Raw genomic sequence first — 22,416 nt, forward strand, 5'->3', positions numbered from 1 at the left:
CTAAGCTTAGGTAGGAATAATTAACCATAGGTACACAGGATGTAGAACAAATAGCTAAGAAGCAATTCAGTAGAAAAAGATCTGGGGTTGCAGAGGTCCCCAATGTCAAGATGTTGTGGATAAGAAAAAGACAGCACTCAAGTATTTATAGCTGGAGGCATTGCTTCTAAGAAGGTGAAGTGTTTTCTCTTCTCCTAGTGCTAGGAAGCACTGATATTTTTGGGATACTGCTCGTTGGGAAGGATGGGGTCCAAGTAAGGAGCACTCAGAGGAGAATGACCAGAGACAGAGCTGGTGCAGGTGTGGCAGGGATGGACCAAGTGCCCTCTTCCATCTGAAGCCCCTATTTTCAGTATGAGGTCAAACAGCAGCTCAAACCTCGGCTTAATACCCAAATCTCTCCTGCAATGAGTGAGACCAAATAATTCTGTTTGTGCTGGAACAGAGGGGTGCTGGGGCTTCTGTCTGGAAACTCAGCAGAGGGACTCTGTGCTCCAGGAGGCACTGCCTCGTGTCAGAGCTCTGTGTTGTGGTGCTGCAGGAGCTGCTGGTTGTAGCTGGGCTGCCAAGCACAGGCACCTGCTCTGCATTATTCACAGCTGGAATTTTGCCTTTTCTTACACATGTGCCACCCCAACCTTGGCCCCACAGCCCGGTGCTAACTCATGTGTGCCTAGGGACAGCCTGTGAGCCAGGCACCTGGGGGGCATGGACCAGCCTGGGGATGCCTGGCAGCAGGGCTGACTCCTGTCCTCTCCTTGTGCAGCTCTCCCTGGCTGGGGATGTGGCCACAGCCGTCCTGCCCGGCCTGCAGAAGAACACTGACTACAAAATATCCATCTGGGCCTACTACAAAGATGGTGCTCGAAGTGACACTGTGTCTGTTCACCACAGGACCAGTAAGTGACCAGCGCTGGCATCGCCGCCCAGGGGTGACAGACAGGGCAGGGGACCTATTGCAACTCAGCGCACACCTGCAGCTCAGACTGGTCACCTCCAGCTCTGAAAACACAAACCCAAATGTCTGAACAGGGCTAGAGATGTTTAGGATCCTGTCTGAAAATGTTCTCAGTCTGTCCTGAGAGCGAGAGGCTGGACAGTCCCACCAGGCTGGTGCACAGCCGATAATCCCTGCACGTGTTCCGTGGGGAACACATTTCATCCCTCCCCTGCCTCTGTGTAGTGCATGGATGGAAATGAATCCTGAGGGTGTCCTGCTGAATGTGTCCCTGTGCTGCCTAAGGAATGGTTCTTGTTAATAAAATATTGCCTGTAGGGAGGGTGAGGATTTCCTGAGCTGGGCCTCACTGAGGGCATTTACAAATATGGGAGGCAATCCTGCAGGCACACCCTGCCTTGGAAGCATTGTCCAAATCTGGCTTTGTACAGGCAAGATATGAGGTTAAAAAGAGGCACTCCCACAGGTCCTGGTAATTAATATTGTCTGTAAAATGGCTTTGTTGGAAGTGAATGGAACACTTCAACACCAGCAGTCCTCCCTCTCCTCTCAGATCTCATCCTCCTCTGCAGAATAAACTCATTTAGGCTGATGTTGAGCTGATGAAGCTTGAAGTAAATAGTAATCTTGGAATAAGAAGCTCAGGTTTTATTAATAATAAATAATAAAACCATTTTTATAGGAAGCGACCTCAGACAAGCACCTTGGAGCTGCATACTGACAAAAGAAAAAAGAAAGGCAAGCATCCTACTGATATATGATGACAAGAGGACAATTAGAGCTGTTTGGAGGCTGTAGGAAAATTAATTACTATGTTTTAAGCTATGAATGATGAAGTGTCAGAGGAGTTCTCTCAGCCCAACACAGTGACACGTGACAGTGCCCTTCTGGGCACATTTGCACAAGCCAGTCCTTGCTGCTGCTGGCACCCCAGCAGGGCAGGGAAAGCAATTTGATTTCTGCTTGTCAGCTGCTGTCCTTGTGCAGGAGCCTTGGGAATTGTCAGGCTCTGCCTTCTGCATGAAGAAAATAGAATTCTCCAGAAAGCCAGGTGTGCAGCTGGGCAGCCAGCACAGGGTTCAGTGCCTGGGTGCTGCTGCTCCTTTGCAGGAGCAGTCAGGATGCTGCCACACTCTTCCCAGACAATATTTGCAGATTAAATCAATGGTTTTGATGCTGATTCTTTTCTTGTTTGAAGTAAGAAGTGCCCACAGAGGAGAAGTGGCACAGAAGGGGTGGCTGGTGATTTCCAGAGCTGCTCTGGGGCAGGTCAGGGGGAACTTGGGGATGCCAGAAAATTGCTGAAGGCTTGAGCAATTAATGGATGGGATGATGTGGAATTAGGCAGGACTCTGGTAACTCCTGGGATATGGCTATATTTCAAATATTCAGTGTTTCAAGCAGAAGCTGCCACCCTGTACTGTCCCTGGTGAGGATGTCCAGTGGTGTTAATGCACCATCAGAGCTGGTGGATAGCAACTCATTCAGACACAGCATGGAAATCTCTGGTGTTATCTGAAAACCCAGGCCTCCTGGTCTGATTTTTGAGCCCTTTCCCCCTTAATTTTCATTATCAAATGGAATTCTGAGGGCTGAATCAGTGATGAAAGCTCTCTGGATCTCCTTAGGATGGCAGACTTTGGGTTGCTAGGTGGTGAGCTGCATTGATCAGGCTGTGCTGAACTAAACCAAAAGTGTGTGCTAGAGGAGGTTGTGGGAGGGAGGAAGTGCTTTCTTTTGCTTTCATCACTGCTTTTCTCTTTTTCTCTCTTGGCAACATCCCTTAATGCAAGGATAGGTCAAGTCATGAAGTTTTTCTTAAAAATGTCTTGGTAGAATTTCCAAGAAATGCTGAAGTTTAAGGGCAAGGACTGAAGTGAAACTCAGCAGGAACTGGTAACACAAGATCCTCTCCCTGTCCTTCAGCCTTCCTGGAATACTTTCTTCTTTGAAGGTCAAGGGAAAAAATTGCCAGGTCAGAGCATTGCTCCTTGCCTATGGTTTTGTGAAATGGAGCCGAGTTCTGCCCCTGGGGTGAGGGAAACACACCAAGTTCATTTTATTCAGGGCCAGTGATGCCTCTTGGCTCACCTGAAACACCCATTTTGAGGCCAGACGTGTTACCTTCATGGGACCCTGCAGACACCAATCCCTCACAAAACACAGGTCAGCAGAAAAGTCATCCTGCTATAAAAACCAATAACCAACCATCACTGTGATGGGTCATTTGTAAGGACTGGGATGAGGTCACTCATCTTTCTGGTAGGAGAAAATGTTGTTTCAAAGTTATGGTTTGATATTTGTCATTTTATGAATTCAAAATCAGTGAGTAACTTTAGCTGGAAAAGAAAATTTGGAGACATTGATATAGTACCGGCCCCTTCTTGTCTTGGAGATATTGGATTTTTTAAAAATCTTTGTTTTGACTAGAGGAAAGAAAAAAGTTTGGGATTATTTTTCAGTAACCCAGTTAGCAAACTTTTCCCTGCAGACTTTCTAAGAGGCAGAGCAGAAACAAAAGCATGCTGATGTATTTCCCACAAACAACAAAATTGTCAAAATGTGCTGCTTACCCACAGTTCTGATGTTCCTTTTTTCCTCTGTTCTATTTAGACTGAATTCTCCTCTGAGCTGAGCTCTCCTTTAGTCTGTTGTATAAATTGGCAAGTGCAGCAAAGTCTCCTTATCCTTGACCAAAGGCTTTCACAGTGTTCACTTGTCACACTAATAAACATCTTTAGTGGTACTTCAAACACAAACCTTCCCAGCGAGCGCAGGGAGTGCAGATGATTTCCTGCAGGAATCTGCTGGGACGGGGAGGTGCTGCTGAATGGTGATCCTTGGAAAATGCTGGAAGGGGTGGCTTTGGTCCTGCTGAGAATCAGACAGGGACCTTCTTTTGTACTGAGGGAAAGTTCTTTCATCTAGGCTGGGGATAAAGAACTTGAGCAAAAGAAAAGAGCCCCTTGATGGTCCTGAAGGACAAGGAGAGGGCAGTGCGGATGGGGGCTGCTGCTGAAATGTTTTACAGAGTGCCTGTGTGCCCTGCTCCTCCAGCTAAGCTGTGGGGAAATCTCTTTATCCAGCTCCTCACTGAGGATGCACTGCTCCTAAGAGAGTATGCATGGCAAATAAAAGAGATTGACATGTGGGAATGAAGCTTAAACCCATGACAGGGAAACACATGGCTTGTAGTTAATACATAATGATCATTGCAGGTGAGCGTTTGGATGGAGTGGAGCCCAGGGTTTTATTCCTATTTGAGTATTTGTGTGCCTGTGGTGCTGGGCAGACCTGAGGGCACACAGGGATTGCTCCTGTGGAGGAGCAGGGGTTGAAGAGGCAAACAAAGACACAGATGCTGCTGGCAGGGATGCTTCTATCCTCCAGGGCAGATTTGGGAGCTGGCCTGTCCCCTGTCTGTCAGATCCATGCCATCAAACTCTGCCATGCCCCAGGGCTTTCCAGAATAAACCTGGCTCTAAAGACTTCCCCTAACTCTCCCTTTAAAGTTCTCTTCAGCAGTCTCCCCTTACCTCAGGTGAAGGAAATAGCCAGTGCAAGCAGCAAAGATACATCACTGACTGATAAAAGTGCTGCTGAAGTGACTTTATTCTTGTTTTCTTCTCTGCTTTACCTCGTGGTGGTGCACAGCAACACCTCCAGCCTGATTCAGCTGCTGCAATCTCAGTTCAGCCTCAGTAAAAGTAAGCTCATTTCATTAAAAATAAAGGGAAGGAGGATCAATGAAGGTGGAAATGATCTTCACTCAACCTGTGCTTTAAGGTCACCCCAGGCTTTGCTGGGTGGGCAGAACATCCTTACAGGAAAAGTGCAGAATAAAAACCTCATCACCTTAGTGTGTTTCTTTGACTGTCTTTAGGGCTCACCCATCATTTTTCATGTCTTCTGAATAAATTCTTCTTTTTTTCTGCCCAAAACTTCTATGTCTTCACACCAGCATGAGTTCAAGGACAGACACATGATTTTATACTTGGAAATGCCCCAGGAGCAGACGACCCCATGTTCTGGAGCCTCTTTTTGACCTGATTTAGCCCCCTCTGCCTTTCCCTTCCTCCCTCAACCTCTGCTCAGAGAAATCCCTCCAGCAGAAGAGCCTCTGTCGTCAGATCCAGTTTGCTGCACAGCAGGACCCCAGGGAAAGAAATGCATTTATGTAATTAAAAATTGCTCAGCTATGGTCTCTGGCAAACTCCTTTCTGGTTGTCTGGCTCAGCCCATCACCTGTTTGGAATCCATCCAGCCATCCTAGGACAGGGCCAGAGAAGAGGGAGTAGCTCAGGCACTGTGTGTGACCCATTCCAGGGCTGTGGGTGTTGATGTCAGAAGCTCTAGACAGAACTCTGGTGTGCTGGATGCTCTGGGATTTTTTTTAGAGTAATTTTAAAACAGAAAAAGCTGAAAAGTATTAGAAATGGTGATGGATTAACTCTGATGCGTGATCCAAGTTTAATTGCCAGTAAAGCTGTTTGTCCAGATTGATGAAATTCAGTTCCAGTTCAAGCAGCCTTGGTGTTTGTTCATGATGTGTACAATGGATCTTGTTGCCTTGTGATTCCAGGACTCTCTCACCTTTGCAAGAATTTTTCCCATGTCCTAGGCTTGGAAGTGCTGAATGTTTCAGTTGTGGTGTGCTGTAGCTGTGCAATCCTTATCCTTCCAGAATTTTTTTCCCCTCTTGCCTGGGTGCTTGTGGCTGCCCTGGGTGTTGGTTACCTGCACAGCAAAGCCCTGAGGTGTTCAGAAAAGGGCCTGGAAGCAAACACTGCTGGCTCCATTTACAGAGAGCTCTCCCTGCTTCCTGTGCTGCTCACCTTCCACCCCTGTCACAGATTCCCGGAGCCCACCCACCAACCTCTTCATCGGCCACGAGACCCCCAGCAGCCTCCAGGTGCACTGGACCCCTCCTGATGGCCGCATCCAGCACTACAAAATCACCTACAGCCCCGTTTCTGATGCTGCTGCCCAGCAAACTGTGAGTGTCCAGCTCCTTTCTGGGGCACAGGGGGACAATGGGACCAGAGGAACTCTGCTCACTCCTGTCAGGTTTAGGAAATCAGGGCTCAAAACCAAATCTCTTCTTGCTGATGTGTTGCTTTGTGAACAGAACTCTGAGGCTCTTTTGTAATTAAGTTATTATTCTCCATCAAAGCCACTAATAATACAGCTTTCTCTGCTCCCTGAACTGGGGAGGGAATTCTTGGAAGCAGAGGGGTGGGGGATAAACCTACTGCCTCTCTGGCTTAGGGAGGTTAAATATAATTATTTTAAAAGATTCCCTACTTAAACAGCCTGATAATCCTGTTATAAGGCACTACTGCTGCATTTCCATGGGGAATACTGGGGCCTTTATACGGGAAAATGCTTTTCCTCTGGCCATTGCTAGTCCAGCAGCAACACACAGCCAGGCTTCCTGGGCTGAGCTGAGCAGGAATGCTGCTCTGAGCCTCACACCCAGGAGCCAGCCCCACCTAACTCCAGGCTGTGAGAGCTGCAATGAGAGCCCCAATCACTGGGATCATTTTTCCCCCCGTTGCAGATCATGGCTCCAGGCAAGAGCAGCAGTGTGACCCTGCAGTCCCTGCTGCCTGATCGAGCCTACAAGGTGACCATTTCTGCCATCCACTACACGGGAGAGAGTGAGAGCACCTCCACCACGGGCCGGACAGGTACGGGGGCCAGCTGGAGGGGGCAACTCCTGCACAGCCCTCCAGCTGCCTCCTCTGCTGGGACACTGCCTGCAGCCAGGGTTTTGCTCAGCAATAGGATATTAGCCTTAAAAAGGGAAAATCCTGCCCCAATTTCTGTACTCCTGTGAGTTATTGACAATTCTGGGACGAGCGAAGGGCTGGCGGTCCTTTGGGTTTCGAGCCTGGCATCACAATCTTGGATAACAGAGCTCAGGCACGGCCTCAAGGTGGGCCAGGAGAGCTTCAGATCAGATACCAGGAAACATTTCCTCACTGAAAGAGTGGTTCAGCATTTGAAAATCTCCCCAGGGAGCGTTTAGAGCCTCCCTCCCTGGAAGTGTTAAACCCTGAGCAGATGTGGCCCTTCCTGATGGGGCTGAGTGGGCGAGGAGGTTTTTGGTCAAAGGTTGGACTTGGTGGTCTTTAAGGTCCTTTCCAACTTTCTGATTCTATGGTTGCTTTCTCTTCCAGCTCCAGTGCTGTCTAAATTGCCTTCCATCCGTGGATTCATCCCACCTAAAGCAGAGGGTAAATCATCTCCTCTGAAGCCCTGCTTTGCTGGGGTTGGTTTTAATTCAGAGCAGGGTGGGCTCTGCAGAGCAGCAGGAAGGGTCAGCTCTTGGCAGATGCCCTTGGGGACAACCCAAGGACAACCAGAAACCACAAAACTTCTTAACACCAGGCTCAGTAAAGAGACCAACGGTATTTTAGAGGATTTCTGCACAACTTGACCAAAATGTAGTGCAGGGAAGTGTGACATGTTTTAAATTAAAATTCCCTGTAAAGTCCCTTATTAAATTTAATGAGCATATGCTCTCATAGCTGATAGAAAGCAAACTATGAAATGGATTAGTGAGAAATGTTGAATTAATGGGTTTATAAAAAGTTTTTAATAAGTAAATATCACAATGCAGATATTGTGGCACTGCTGGCACTATTTGAAACTATTCCAAGCAAAATTTCAGTTTTAAAATTTATTGAGTGAAGTCAAGATTGAAGAATGAGGCAGCTTAGATGTAAAAAAAAAAATTAGTTTGTAGCCAACAAAGGACATAGCAGATTAAGTTTTCAAGTGTTATTGAGGTGTTCAGATCACAGTGGAAAAGTTCTGTGAACTTTCAAGCAGAAAACAACCTCTCAAAGGGCTGATGAGTCACCTTGTAGAATTTAATATAGCTGTTTGGCTATGAGAACTGAAAAGACAATGAAAAAAATACTAAATTCTTTATGTTTTATAAAGTACCTTTGTTTTGAAGAAGGAGAGACAATATGTAACAATGCTGGGGAAACAGTTGGATGTGCAATAAAGGCTCCAATATTGATATATAACCAAATTATTGAGAGAAATGATCTGATGTTGCAGGAGTGAATGTTCATTGAACAGTGAATAACTGCATTAGGCTGGGATTTGGGGAGAAAAACAAAAACCAAAGGAAATAACAAGACAGCAGGAATCTTAGGCTGGAAATTCTAGGGAAAAATCTTCAAAGCAGAAGTGAAACTGCCAGTGTCAGGGATCCTTGCCCTGACTCTGAGAGGCTTCCCACAAGCTGAGCATTGCCTGATCAAAGAGCTGTGAGCAATCCCAGCGCTGCCAGCTGGGAAGGAGGGGAGAATTGCCAGGGATGGAAGCAAGAGGGACTCTGGGGCCCAGGCAAGGGTCAGAATGAGCCCAATGACTCCCAAACAAGAAAGTCAGATACCTGGAAAATGGACAAGTTTACAGCTTGGTTTAGGATCTTTTTTTTTGTTGTTGTTGTTGGGTTTTTTTTCATTCACTGTGCTTCAGTTCTGACAGAGCTGGAGAGGGACTTTTCCCAAGGTGTGGAGTGGTAGGTGTGAACAGTGATAGAACAAGGGGGGATGACTTCAAGCTGACAAAGAGCAGGTTTGGATTAGATGTCAGGAAGAAGTTCTTCCCTGTGAGGGTGCTGAGGCCCTGGCACAGGGTGCCCAGAGCAGCTGTGGCTGCCCCTGGATCCCTGGAAGTGTCCAAGGCCAGGTTGGATGGGGCTTGGAGCAGCCTGGGAGAGTGGAAGGTGTCCCTGCCCATGACAATGGTGGAACAGGATGAGCTTTAAGGTCCCTTCCAACCCAACCCATTCTCTAAGATTGAGAAAAGTTGGTTTCTGGAAGGAGAAGGGAAGAGCAGTACATAGGTTGGAGATCCTGCATGCAAGGGCTGGTCAGGCTCAGCATTGCAAGGCTCAAGCTTCAGAAGCTGATTTTTTAATGGATTTCCATAGATCCCATGCACAGTTTTGCACCCAGTTCTACAGGAATTATGGTATATAAAAAATTAGGCATCAGTTGGAGCAACAGAGGTCACAGCACCCTGTAAGTCTTTGTGGTTTAAATCCTGGCTTTGGTGGTCCTGTGGCCATCAGAGTCATAGGTTTGGGTGCCCTTTCTTCACCATGAGGAATGGCATTGAAACTCTTACAGGCTTAGGAATCTCAGGTCTTTGGGGCAAGCAAGTCACCTCCTTTGAATGCCTTACACATTTCACAAAAGCTGGGCTGCTGCTGAGGTAGGAAATGGCATTGATGCAAGAAAGGCAAGGCTATGCTGCAGCCTCAGTACAATGATCTCTTAGATTCTATTATCCTGATGAATGAGTAAGCCCCTTGTGAGACAGCCCATCCTGTCAAGTGTCCTTGATTTTCAGGGACATTTGTCATCTTGCATCAAGCCTTCCCTTTGTCCCAGCTCCATCTGGCACCCATGGCCTGGGATTTACGTGGCAGCAGAAGATTGAAAACAGCATTCATGAGCTGTTTTCTAAAACACCCCTTTACCTGAGCCTTTGAACAGAGTGCTCATAGCCCTGGTGCCTCTTGATCCAGCTTCACATCCCCATCTCTTCTCTGGTCTTGCTTTTTATCCTGTGGCATCTCAAAGGATTCATCAAGAGGATTTCTGAAAGACAAACTGCAAAAATTTTCAAAACTCTTTGTTTTCTGAAAGAAATCAAGAGCCAGACTCTCAAGTTGAGATACATTTTTTTTTTTGCTGTGTGTATTTTTAATTGCAGGTACAAAATTTGAAACGGCATATATCTTTATTTTACCACACTACTAAGGCACAGTTAAAAGAAAAATAGATGTTTTGATGTCTCTTTAAAAAAAAAAAACTTGCCAAAATGATGCTCTCTTGTATTGCATATCATCAGGTGCCAGCTGAGTTAGTCAAAAGAAAGTGATCATGGAGATGTTTGATGATGAAAGATGCTATTTTTACTTTGCTGATAGGCAAGCCAGGAAACAACTTTTATGTCTGCATAAAAATCAATTCTCTCCTTCTTCATATATATATAAACAAGGTTAAATTCCAAGCTCCGAATGGAGCTGCAGGATATTCTAAGTTTTGCTATGTTTTTCCTTTGCTCTGTCTAAAGGAACTGTGTTCATTTTGCTTCCATAATTCCCAGCTAGTTTTTTTCCCTCTAACAGTTTTCCCCTTTTGTTCTGTTCTCACAGCCTGCCCCACCATCACCTCCACAGAAGGTTCCATCAGAGGTACAGTAGCAGATCCAAGCCCTGGTGCTGCTGGGCCGTGACTGAAAACACTGCCTGGTCTTGATTTGAAGACATATGCAAGAGCTGAGTGTGGGGGAAATGTCCCAAGGAAAAGGGGAGAAGTGTGAGAACCAAAATTGGAACATGTCTTTTATCAGGTAGAAGAATATTTTGCAGCACCTGAGTTGTTAGTGCTTAACATCAGGATTTTCACCAGCCTTAAGGAGGCGAAGCTTCAAACAGCCCTTGAATTCCAGGAGGATTTGAACTCCAATCTCACAAAGGCTCCTCAGACTATCAAACTCCAAACCTGCCAGTCAGTCCCTGGCACCCCTGTGCATCCTCCAGAGCCAGAGGAGCTCTCTGCACTCAGGCTGCACGGATTTTGGGGGCAGGAATCTCCCCTTTCTCCTGCCTGTGCCGCGATAGCTATTCATGCTGTTGGGTTTGTGGCAGGTGTTGCTTCCTGAGAAAGCAGTGAGTTCTGCTTGGAAAGGGGCATCACCTCCTTCCCAGAGCTCTGAGTGACAGGAGAGCTGAGGGACTGGCTGCAGTTCTCAGGTCTGGCTGCTCTGTGGTTGAGTCACTTCACCTTGCCCAAGGCCAGGCTGGATGTGGCCCTGAGCAAGCTGATCTTGCAGGTAACATCCCTGCCCATGGAGCTGGATGATCTTTAAGGTCCCTTTCAACTCAAGCTGTTCTATGATTCCATGACTCTGTGATAATAATGGGATTATATTTCAATATGTTTTTAATTGGGACTCAAACCTTCTCTTCCTGTGCATTTTAAAGGGAGTCTCAGTGTCAGAAGCTCCATACCAGAGATAAATGGCCCTCAAGTAGGTCATTTATTTTGGCAAACTCCCTTGTACTGCTGGGATATGAAAAAAGAATGAAATAAAAGCACCCTGGGCCAACCCCCAGGCAAAATAAAAACTCAAGCCAAGAAACTGCAGAAGATTGTGAATGGTGAAGGGGTGAGGGAATCCAGACTGAAAGCACCCCACTGAAATGAAGCCCTTCCATTTGCTCAAGGAGGAACCATCTCCTTCATCCCAGCGCTGCAAACGCAGACAAACTCGAACAGAACCCAAACAGTGAGATCTTGTCTTACTGAAGAGAAAACTGAAATGAAAATTACTTGGAGCTTTAATGATGAGCTGGGGGAGAGAGATGAAGCTGCATGAGCCAGAGGGGATGTCAGAGGTGTCAGAGGAGAATCTCTGTAGCCCACACAAGGCAGGTCAGCCATGGGTGTCTCCTGAAAATAGAGAGAAATGGAAAAGTTTGTATTTAAAGTTTTTTTTTCCCTGTCTCTTACACATAAGCCATTTCAGAGTAGAAATCATTTTCTCTCCCTGCTAGCAATTACTGGACTGATTCCATGCCTTTTGAAGATAATACTTTGTGTGTAGTTGAAAGGAAGAAATCATTGGAGTAACATCTTTCTCATTGGGGCTTTTTTCATCCTGAAGATTTGAAAACACAGTTGTGAAAGCCTCCATCTTTTGCCCACTCTCCTTCAAGAGGATGAGATTACAAGAAATGTGCACACAATCTTCTTTTCCTTGGCTGCCATTTGAGGGGTACACTCGAGCTGATGTTGTGTCATGCAGGGAATTTTCTCCAGTTGCTGTCTCTGTGCTAATTCCACCTGCTCTTCAAACACGCTTCTTTTGCACTGCTGTCTAACCACTGATTCCTCTGTTCTCCTCTGTTCCAGGATTTGATATGATGGAAGTTTTTGGCTTGGTAGAGAAGGAATATTCCTCCATTAAGGGCGTGGCCATGGAGCCCTTTGTATTCAGTGGCTCCCGCACCTTCACGCTGTTCAGGGACATTCAGCTCACCCAGAGGACCAGGTGGGAGCAGAGCTCTGGCTCTTGCCATCCTCAGCCTCATGCTGTGTTCTCAGCAAAGGAAGGTCATTTTGGGGAGGAAGGGTGCAGCCCTGCTGGCAATTTCCAAATGAAATGATAAATATGATGAGCTAAATCAAACCATTGGTAGATTGAAAAAATAACCAGAGGGTTTTTACTAAATGTATTAATAAATAAACCCCTGACTTTCCTCAAGATGAGTTGTCATGTAGAAATTAGGGAGACACAACAGTATTGATTCTACATTAGTACAGCCAAACGTTTTCACAGTGCTGCTTTTGGTTTCTACAAAATCTCTTTTTTCCAGCTTTTTAGTTGCTGTGATGGACATGAGGATCATGTCACGTATGGACACTGCACCAGTCTTTAGGCATTCTGTCCACAGCCACCTACATTTCAGGGATGGCAGTTTGAGGTCACATTTTCATCTTCAATCCCTTCTCCCAAATATCTCTGGTTTGGAGAGAGATCTTTGCTTTAGAAAATATCACTCTCGTAGCTGCTCTCTGCAGCCTGGGCTGCACTGATGAGAGGGAATAACCATTAGCTCTGGCTTGTGGCTTGACCTCATTCCGTTGCATATGAAGCTTCTCCACAGGGTCCCAAGCAAGCCAGGCAGCTCCTGTGACCTCATTCCTTTTTTATGATTATGAATCAGGAGTGATCTGACTCCTGACATTCATTGCTACTTTGTTTAAAGCCTAATTACTGAGCCACTGACTCCGCTTAATCTTAGTTAAAGAGGCAAAGCTTCTTAGAGTAAACAGAGTGGGGGAGATTCAGAGAACCCTCTGGTCTAAATACTCAGGAAATGATGGGCAAATCCTTTTGTTCAGCTCTTATAGATGCCTTTCCAAGGACACCACCCCTTCAGAAACTGAGAGAGAAAGAAAAAACTTGTATTATTTATGTATTATTTATGAATCAGTCCTGAAAAGATGCCTGATGGGCTGTGTTTATGCCGTGCCCATGTGTCCTGTTTCAGATAACAGGCGTGTTTCAGGCAAAACCAATTTGACCTCCCCTTATTGCCTTGTATCTTCTCACTGCTGCTGAGCCTAAATCCTGCAGCTGGAATGTGGGGACACAGAGGGGGCTTTTTCTGTGGGCTCAGTGCTTATCCCTGAAGGGCATTTACACTGATTTAGACAATAGAATCATTTAGGCTGGAAGAATTGCTGAGTCCAACCATTACCCCAATGCTGCCAGGTCTGCCACTAAACCACATCCCTAAGCCAAGAGTTTTGTGCCAGGGTTCAAAGATTTACTCCGTGATATATGGAAACCATTCCTCCTCCTTGAAGAGGAGACCTGGGGGAGTGCTTTGGAACCAGGCAGGGATATTTTTTAAGCCTCCACTGAGCTCTCATCTCATCTCATTGAGGCTGCACTCGCTGTGGCTTGGCACTCCCTGAGGCAGTTCTGGCAGTGATGGATTGACACCAGCTGCTCCAGCTGAGCATCCCCCAGGCACCAGGAGAAGCCCCACGAGGGTTCATCACTCACCACAGAGTTGTCCAGGCACAGCAGGTCCGGGCTCTTTCTGTTCATACCACCATCATCTCCTGGGAGCAAAGCCAGTCCAGTTCTGGCCCCTCAGGAAGGACGTTGAGATGCTGGAGCACGTCTAGGGGAGGGCAAGGAGGCTGGTGAGGGGCTGGGAACACAAACCCTCAGAAGAACCACTGAGGGAGCTGGGGGTGTTCAGCCTGGAGAAAAGGAGGCTCAGGAGTGACCTCATAAGTCTGCACAGCTCCTGAAAGGTGGCTGTGCTCAGCTGGGGTTGGGCTCTTTCTCAGACAGAACGAGAGGTCACAGTCTCAGGCTGCACCAAGGGAATATAGGCTGGATATTAGGAAAAAGTTTTTTACAGGAAGGGTGATGAAGGAATGTTATGCCCAGGGAGGTGGTGGAGTCACCATCCCTGGGTGTGTTTAACAAAGCCTGGATGTGGCACTGGGTGCCAGGGTTGAGTTGAGGTGTTAGGGAACGGGTTGGACTCAGTGATCTTGAAGGTCTCTTCCAACCCGGTCATTCTGTGAACTCTGTGATTCTTAGCCAGCCACCCCTGCCCAGCAAATGCAGGAATGAAGCTGCAGGATGTTTCTGGGGGCTGAAATCACTGATGTTCCCTTGCCTTGTGTCGTTGCAGTGATGTCCACCAGTTTGCCATCCCTCCCGAGCACACCATCGTCGTCCTGCTGCGCCTGCTGCCCGACACGCCCAAGGAGCCCTTTGCCATCTGGCAGGTCACGGATGAGGACTTCCAGCCCCTCCTGGGTGTTAACCTGGACCGTAAGATCTCTTGCTGAATACATTCAATTCGGGTGCTTCCATGCATCTTGCAAGCAGCAGGACTCACTTGGAATGTTTTGATGGTTTCCTGACTCAGCAGCAGTTTTTTGGGAAGCTTCGTCGTGGCTGCCAGCCTCGTGTTTAAATCACTGCCCAGTGCAATTGAAAGACATGTTTTTATTTTTATTCTGCTTGTAGTATATTCTTTATTTTTTTCCATTGCTTAGAAGTGCTTCTTGATAACATAGGAAATCTTCCACTGTGTTTAAGGCTAATTATTTACTACTGTATGTATGTGTGAAATCAATTTCTAAGCTGTTATTTGTCCTATTTTCCCTGCAGCTAGTAAGAAATCCTTGACCTATTTCAATCATGACTACAAGGCTGATTTACAGGAAGTCTCCTTTGACGAGCAGGAAGTGAAGAAGATATTCTATGGGAGCTTTCATAAGGTCCTTAACAAGAGAGGGAGAAACGTGGCTCATGATCTCACTCTGGTCAAGGAGTATAGTTCATACTGAGGGGTGATCATCCAAATGCTTTGCATCCTGATTGCCAGAGAAGTGGCCAACCTCTTAGATATGCTGAAATTCATAATTGTAGAGATTTCAGGTGGATCTCATGATCGAAATATGATTTCCACATATTGATTTTTCCCTTTTCCCCCATACTCCAAAAACTGAGGTGTTTTTAAGATCTTTATGATCAGGAAAAATGTTGAAATAATTTTTTTTATTTAGAATTTTGGTAACCATTTATTTCTGGGTGAAAGGAAAAGGGAATCCAGCCTTGTGAGAAAGACACTTCATCACTCATAATAGGGTGGGGATTTGGTTATACATGTCCTCCTAGCAAAGGGATTGCACCCAAATGAGCAATGAGCTCTTTCTGTGGGTATCTGTGGGCAGGTTCATCACTTACCTCCAGCAAGGCTTCTCCCAAGGAGAGGTGAGGGGATCAACAGGGGAAAGCCATACTAAAACTTATTCCTGAGCCCCTTCCATCCATTCACTCACTAAAAACACCCCACCCGTGCCAGCAGCAGGCTGTGGATGGGGCAGAAAGTGTTGCTGTCAGTAGGAGACCCCCTCATCCCACCACGGATCTCCAACATGGTTTTGTCCTCCTGCTGCCCAGGTGCACGTGGCTGTGAGCCACTCCAAGGTCAAGCTCTATGTGGACTGTAAGAAAACAGCAGAGAAGCCCCTCAACACCCTGGGCAGCATCTCCACTGCTGGCTTCATCATGCTGGGAAAAGTGACCCGCACCCGAGGGCCCCGGAGCGGCTCCGTGCCCGTGAGTCCTGGGACGTGCTGCTGCAGCTGGCCGGGGTGGCAATGGCCAGGAGTGCCACATCACCCTCATCTGAGCTCCTCCCCACGCTGCTGGGATGCTCCCTGGGGCTTTAATGAGCTTTCCCAGCGCTGGGAGAGCGTTTCTGTTCCTCCTGCCTTGGTGTGGGGACTGTGATAGAGGGGTGGCAGCAGGAGTTGTCCCAGAGGAGGCTTCTGCTGGCTGCATCCCCCGGGGTTGGGGCAGCACGGTTCCTGCACTGGGATGCTGAAGCAGACAGGAGGGCTTGGGAATTGCTTCTGTAAGGAAATTTGGGCACATCAGCCCACACAGAGAGATGTTGGGAAATGCTGGTGGCTGGAGGCAGCAGAGCTGGGTGTGCCTCAGTCTCCAGTGTGTTTGGATTTGTCTATCTGAATACAAATGAGGGGAAAATAATCTCCAGTAGAGAGGCTCTTTAACAGCTGCTACTTGGGAAAAAGAAACCCCAACCCAGCAGTGAGTGCTGGCCCGCGGGTGTGTCCTCACTCAACTCTGCAGGGAGCTGCTCCCTGCAAGGAGACAGGAAAAGGGGATGTGGACTCGGTGTCCTGGCCTGTGCACAGTCCTCAGGGCAAAACCACCCTTCTTCTGTCTGTGTGTTCCATTCTTACTCCCCAAAGCAGGAGTGTTAACTATGTGCAGAGTCAGGGGCAAGTTCATCACTCACAAGGGTCCAGTGGGGCTGTAGGAAATCATTCGCCACGGATGTCAAGATCTTGCTCCTTGGCCCTGCTTTTAGATCTAGAAGTCCGGGGGGAAATGGCTCATCAGGTGATTTGTAACTCCCCTGGCCTCAAAGCAGCACTGTAAAAACACTTTGTCCCATGTGCTTCTCCGATTGCAAACTGAGAGGCAGAGTTCTGGGATACACCCAGAAAAAAGTGGAATTGCCTGTAAGAAATGGGGTCTGCTGCTGAACAAACCAGGGGACAGTGTGTTCAATCAGTATTTACTTGTTTCCTAAATAAATTCTCTGGTAATTTGATCAAAATCTGTGGCCATCAAGGCAGGAATCTGTGCTTTCTTGTCCCTCCCAAATTCTCTCTCCTGGCAGCTCAGCTAGACAGATCTGGCCAAATAATAAACAGCCTTGTGCCATCCCTACTCCCACTGCCTTTCAAGCACAGCAACATTTCACATCTTCCACAGCTCTGCTGTCCTTGAGAAGACAGAGTGCCTCATTATTGGTTATCATGGAACCTTATTTAATTTAAGAAATCTTTAAATGCCACTTGATCTGCAGGGCTCATCTGTACCCGTAACCCTCCCTGGGCTGTGCAGCTCTCTCCTTGTTAAATGCATGAAGTGAAAGAAAAGAAAAAAAAAAAAGATGAGAAATGGTGTCAAGGCAAGAAAAATTAATCTCTGCCTCATTATTTTGTTTGGCTTTGTGCAGAGTGTGCTTTTTTGTTAATCAGAATGGGAAGATGTGGCTGTTGCGAGGGAGGCAGTGAGAGACTGGTTGGGGTTTCTGGGGAGGGGATCACATCCCTGCCCTGGGAAATGCTGCTGCCACATTTACTCTTCTCCCCATGCCCCCAAGGGGAGCAAATCAAAGTTTGCTCTCACATTCTGGGGGTGCTGAAGCCCAATTAGTTGAGAGCCTGCTGCTATTGCAGGGCTGTGAGCAAATTGCAGATGTGATGGAAGCTGCTTTGTTGACTCGCTCAGCAAGACACAGACCTGAGGACTTGTGGAACACTCAGTCTGGGGGTAGTTCTCATGTTGTGGCTTTTTTGGGGTACAGCTATAATTGGGATCACACAGATGAGTCCTGCCAAATCATCCCTGAAGATTTTTTTTATCACTTGAACTTCATAGGATTTGGTGATGGATGGTGGAAGTCAATGCTGCTTTCTTATCAAACTCTCTTTTTTTCCCCCCAGCTCCAGCTGCAGTCTCTGCAGCTCCTGTGCAGCAGTGTGGGGGCAGAGCAGGACAGATGCTGTGATCTCCCTGCACTGGTAAGGCAAGGGGCACTGCTCTGCTCATTGACAGCAAGTTAGGGCGGGTGGGACAAGTCCGTGGTGCTGAAGTGACACTGAAAATTATTTTGATAGACTTAAGAGGGAAAGCATTTTTTTCCTCTTGGGAATGATATCACTGTGTTTCTTGGTGAAGCAAACAAAACTATGTTTGCTTCAAAAAGAGTGAAAACTTCCAGTCCTGGTGCAGTGCATATTTTTCCTGTCACGAGCTCATCCAGGAGCCCTGGCAGTCCTAGAGCTTTGCTGCCACCTGAGCCCCGAGGCACAACATCCCCCACTCTTCCTTTCACTTCTCAACACAGACAGCTGCTATATGGGGTGTATATGAAAAAAGAGAAAATTATCTTCCAATATGTGTTTTGCACATTGCAGGCAGGGCTGGTTCATAGTTTTTTTAATCTACATTTGTTATTCAACAGAAAAAATAAAGCACTCAATTGCTCACAAAAATCTCTCAGTGGAGTAGAAAAAAAATTTCTGCTTTAATTCAAGTAAAAGATTGAATTTTGAAGCACTGAGTGTTGTACTTGTGATCCATCCTGCTCTTGCTGTGCAGCTGCTCATGACTGGTTTTTGCTTGATTTCATTTCAGAGGGATGAGGACACCTGCCCTACCTTGGCTCCTGCCTGTTCTTGCACTTCGGGGCGCCCAGGCTTGCCAGGACCCCCAGGGCCCCCTGTAAGTCCACCCTCCCACCCAGTGCATTGCAGGTGCTGCTCTTGCTTCCTTTTTTGTGGCATGTTGGGCATGTGGGTAACACTCCTGGGGCTCTGTAGGGTTTTAGAATCACAGAATTGTTCAGGTTGGAAAAGATCCTAAAGATCATTGAGTCCACCCGTTAATCAGGGCTGCCAAACCCAGCTCTAAACCATGTCCCCAAGAGCCACATCTACACTTTTAAATCCCTGCAGAAATGGTGACTCCATCCCTGCCCTGAGCAGCCTGCACCAGGGCTTGAGAACACCTTTGGTGAAGTTTTATCCTCATGTCTGATCTAAACCTCCCCTGGTGCAACTTGAGGCCATTTCCTCTCATCCTAACTCAAGGAGCTTTTCCAGGGCAAGGCTGAGAGTTTCCCTTTGGATTTTGGATGGTGATGAAGTGGGGAGATGGAGAGCTGGCAGTGCAACAGCTGCAGCTGGGAACAGGCTGAGCAGTGCCTGGTTCCACATTAATCCTCTTAGGAGAGGAGGACAGGTCACCCTCAGTGTCTGCAGAGATTTCATGGATTGGAGGCTCTGGAACTCTCTGTAAATTTAAGGAAAAAACAACTCACCAAAAAAATCTTCCTGTCTGGATCCTATGTTAAATTGGAGCCTTGTGTGGGTGGACAGTGTGAAGAGAAAGGGGAGACTTTGCTATCCTGTCTGTCCCCAAAGCTCCCTTTCTGTTCAGTGAATGTCACTTGCAAGAAAACCCTGAAGAAATGGGGGGGGGGGGGGAAGAGAAAACAGCCATTACACATGCAGTGTGCTCAGGAAAAAGGACATAAATTCTGCCCTGTCCCTTATGGATGCAGGAAAGCTGTCATGGGCTTAAATCCCAGTAGAAAATATTCCTGTTAAACACTAGGAAGCAGTTAAAAAAATTTTTCTTTTTGAAAATCTGGGGAAGAATATTTGATTTGCACAACCCAACAGTCAGCCTGTCCAGAGCACCTCGGTTCAACCACTCCAGGTGCTTTTCTCCTGGAAAATAACCATAAATGGAAACATTTGCCTCCTTTTTCAAGTGAAACGGTCTCAGATCGCCTCCTGCACTGACCTGTGGTTTAACTGTGAGTTCAGTTCTGTGCAGGGGGAGTGCCTCATTGCAGTGTAATTACTTGCTCATTCTGGTGGAAGTTTAATTAACAGCACACTCCACTGTCACAGTTTGCTCCAATATCCTAAGTGCATAATTAGCAGCTTGCATTGCCCTGTGGTTTAAGCATCTCCACAGACAACTCCTTAAAGAGCAGGACTCTTTAAAGCATTAGAGGAAATTGGGTTTTGACACATAACCTTCTCCTCACACCACTGAACCCTTGGTAATTTGCTGCAGTTACAACAGCACTCACTGCTATTTTTAAAATTCCAGTTAGCAAGACTTGTCCCACCTTGTATTTATCACTGTCCTTAATGAGTGTGGCCGACTAGATCCAGCTGGCTTCTGAAATGAGTTTCTGGGCCCTTCTGAAAGCACCTTTCCCAAAGTTCCCTGCCTGTGCTTCTCAAGTCAAATCCACGTGGTTTATTTTGGATTCAAGAATAGCAATGTTCACATTAAGATGTCAGAAATTCACACAAAATGAGGTCATGCCAGGAGGTTGGTTTCTTCTCCCCACCCAGAGTTAGGCAGAGCTAAGCCAGGTCTCCCAGAGCCAGGTCTGTCCCTGATCTCAGCACATGTCACTTCTCTGGAGAGTGTAAAACCCAGCTGAGTTCCAAGGGAGTGCAGATGTGAGCACCCCTTTTCTTCCCTCTCAAGTGTGTTCCCATGTCCACATGAGATGTCTCAGCATGGATCCACCGAGAGGGAGTTGGAGGAAGGTTAAATCGGTTGAAACCTCATCCCTCTCTGCTGGGAATACGTGCTGTGCTCCCAGTGCTGATCATGGAGGGACTGGGCTGTTATGTTCTTCCCTTTCCCATATTTCCTGGACAACTCAATTAATTTTCTTCCTGTCTCCACTTGTTTTGAGCTGTGTGGGGCAGGAAGCCTTTTTCAGTGTGGGGCAGTGAAGTGCACAGAGTTCTGTCCCCCAGGCTCCTGTTACAGTGCAATAAATGTGATGATGTTCTTTGTGTCCCACTGGCAGGGCAGCCCTGGGAGGAGAGGACCTCAGGGGGAGCAGGGGGAGCCAGGACCCAAGGTGAGTCCTTAGGCTGGAGATTATCTCACTGCACCAAGCTGAGCCCAAACAGAGTCTTAACGACACATAGAGGAGGATGGGATCACTTATTATTAATTAAATGCTCAGTTGGGCTTTGGAGATTGAGATGATGAGCGTGATTGTGCTGAATTAATGAATGCCACATGGTCAGCAATGTCCTCTGAGAGCAGCTGTGCTGTGACAGGGTCAGGCTTTGTGCTGCCAGATCTCCTGACCAGACACTGCCCTGGGGCAGAGCAAAGGGAGGAGGGAAGCAGAGAGGGAAGCACAGCCCTGAGGTGGGCATGAGGAGTGGCTGGGTCTGAGTCCCCCAGCCCTGGGGACTGTAGCAAACCCTGGTGCAAGTGCCAGAGCAGAGCCCTGGTCCCATTTTTTGGGATGAAATCTGGGAAAGCAGCATGGCTGCAGAGGAAGGATCTGGGGGAAGGAATGAGAATGGACACAGACCTCAGAAATGGGCCAAGGAAGATTTCCTTTTGCTCTCTGACCACCTTGAATAACAGGAATAGCTGCTTGGGAAGGTGAATTGTGCTCTGCAAAGCACCCTCTGCAGCTTTGCTGTCTGCTCTCGTGAAAGATGGACCAAAATCTTGGACCTAAAATACAAAGGCAGCTGAGGTTACTGGAGATGCCCTCAGTGCTCCAGTTTAATCTTGAATCCTGTAGATGGCTCGTGCTGATCCAGGCCATGCAGTGAAGCCCACGAGGAGAGCAGGCACCAGCCACTTCCTTCCCTTATGATTGTTTCCTTGTCTTTGGTTCCAGGGTGAGCCAGGCCCCCCTGGACAAGTGGGACCAGCAGGTCCCAGTGGCCAGCAAGGCTCTCCAGGCTCCCAAGGAATCACAGTCCAGGGCCCTGTGGTATGTGACCTCTTCCATTGCCTTTTTTTTGTCACTCACTCTTCACAGCTAGAACCTGTCAGAAATGGGTGTCAGTGCTGTGATTTATGTGCTCACATCACCCTCACCAAGAGCTGAACAGCTGCAGAGGGAGAGATGACAATCAGTGGGTTTGTGCTGACGAGGCTCTGCACTGAATCATTGTGGCCAAATCCTGCTTTTGTCCAGACTCTCCTTAATGGGCTTTTATTTCCAGCAGCCCAGTGGGGTCCCTTCCAACTCAGGATATCCTATGAATATTCAGGCATTTCTCTTTCCAGTGATCAGCATTGCTTGGCAGGGAGTAGTGGCAAGGGCTGCCACATGTCTGGGATGGCAGAATCCCTGTGAACATGCTGTGGCTGTAAATTACCCTGGAACACTGCAGGGAGCAGGAACAACCTGGGACATGCATGTTGAGCTGCAGGATGCTCTTTGCCTTCAAGGGTTCTGCCACACACCCAACTGAGTGCTTCTGTTTAAATCCAAGGGGCCACCAGGAATTAAAGGAGAGAAAGGAGACACTGGAATCCCTGGCATGCAGGTAATGGTAAACACCACTCCTACTTGTCCCAAAGATTTGCCCTTAATTTTTTTTTTCCTGAGTAACTTTAAGCAAGTCTGAAAAGTTGTTGCTCCTGTCTGCTTGGGAACTGTCTGTCATTTTGGAATGCCATCACTTTCCTAAGGAAACTGAGTCACCTGGTGTAAGGGAGATAGACCTATCTGGAAGCTGGATAGGATGGAATTAAAGCTGTGGTAACAGTCTTTGCTCTGTGTAATGAATAACTCTCTCTCTTCTTTGACCTTTCTCTTCTGTCCTCTGTTCTAAGATGGATTAGGGCAAGGATAATCAGATGCTGACTTTACCCAGCATTTCTGATTTACAGGGCATTCCTGGTGTGCAGGGAGCTCCGGGCAGGGACGGACTCCAAGGTGCAAAGGTAAAACACCTCACCCCTGAGGTTTTATGCAT

General features: G+C 47.3%; 1 protein-coding gene across 4 annotated transcripts in view; it reads left to right on the forward strand.

Moving 5' to 3' along the window:
• Positions 1-22,416, forward strand: part of COL20A1 (collagen type XX alpha 1 chain) — a 51,526-nt gene that overhangs the window by 21,198 nt on the left and 7,912 nt on the right. For 3 of the 4 annotated variants that reach the window (XM_084217902.1, XM_084217905.1, XM_084217903.1), the window contains 15 exons: positions 767-899; positions 5,812-5,954; positions 6,519-6,648; positions 7,141-7,197; positions 10,149-10,187; positions 11,911-12,049; positions 14,220-14,362; positions 14,705-14,814; positions 15,500-15,658; positions 17,584-17,661; positions 18,278-18,364; positions 20,487-20,540; positions 21,327-21,422; positions 21,931-21,984; positions 22,331-22,384. In XM_084217902.1, the coding sequence (XP_084074028.1) occupies positions 767-899; positions 5,812-5,954; positions 6,519-6,648; positions 7,141-7,197; positions 10,149-10,187; positions 11,911-12,049; positions 14,220-14,362; positions 14,705-14,814; positions 15,500-15,658; positions 17,584-17,661; positions 18,278-18,364; positions 20,487-20,540; positions 21,327-21,422; positions 21,931-21,984; positions 22,331-22,384 (1,476 nt within the window). The remainder of the gene's footprint in view (positions 1-766; positions 900-5,811; positions 5,955-6,518; positions 6,649-7,140; positions 7,198-10,148; positions 10,188-11,910; positions 12,050-14,219; positions 14,363-14,704; positions 14,815-15,499; positions 15,659-17,583; positions 17,662-18,277; positions 18,365-20,486; positions 20,541-21,326; positions 21,423-21,930; positions 21,985-22,330; positions 22,385-22,416) is intronic. The other variant, XM_084217904.1, reaches the window with a different exon arrangement.

This window comes from Fringilla coelebs (assembly GCF_963513975.1).
Source record: "Fringilla coelebs genome assembly, chromosome: 18".
Classification (NCBI taxonomy): domain Eukaryota; kingdom Metazoa; phylum Chordata; class Aves; order Passeriformes; family Fringillidae; genus Fringilla; species Fringilla coelebs.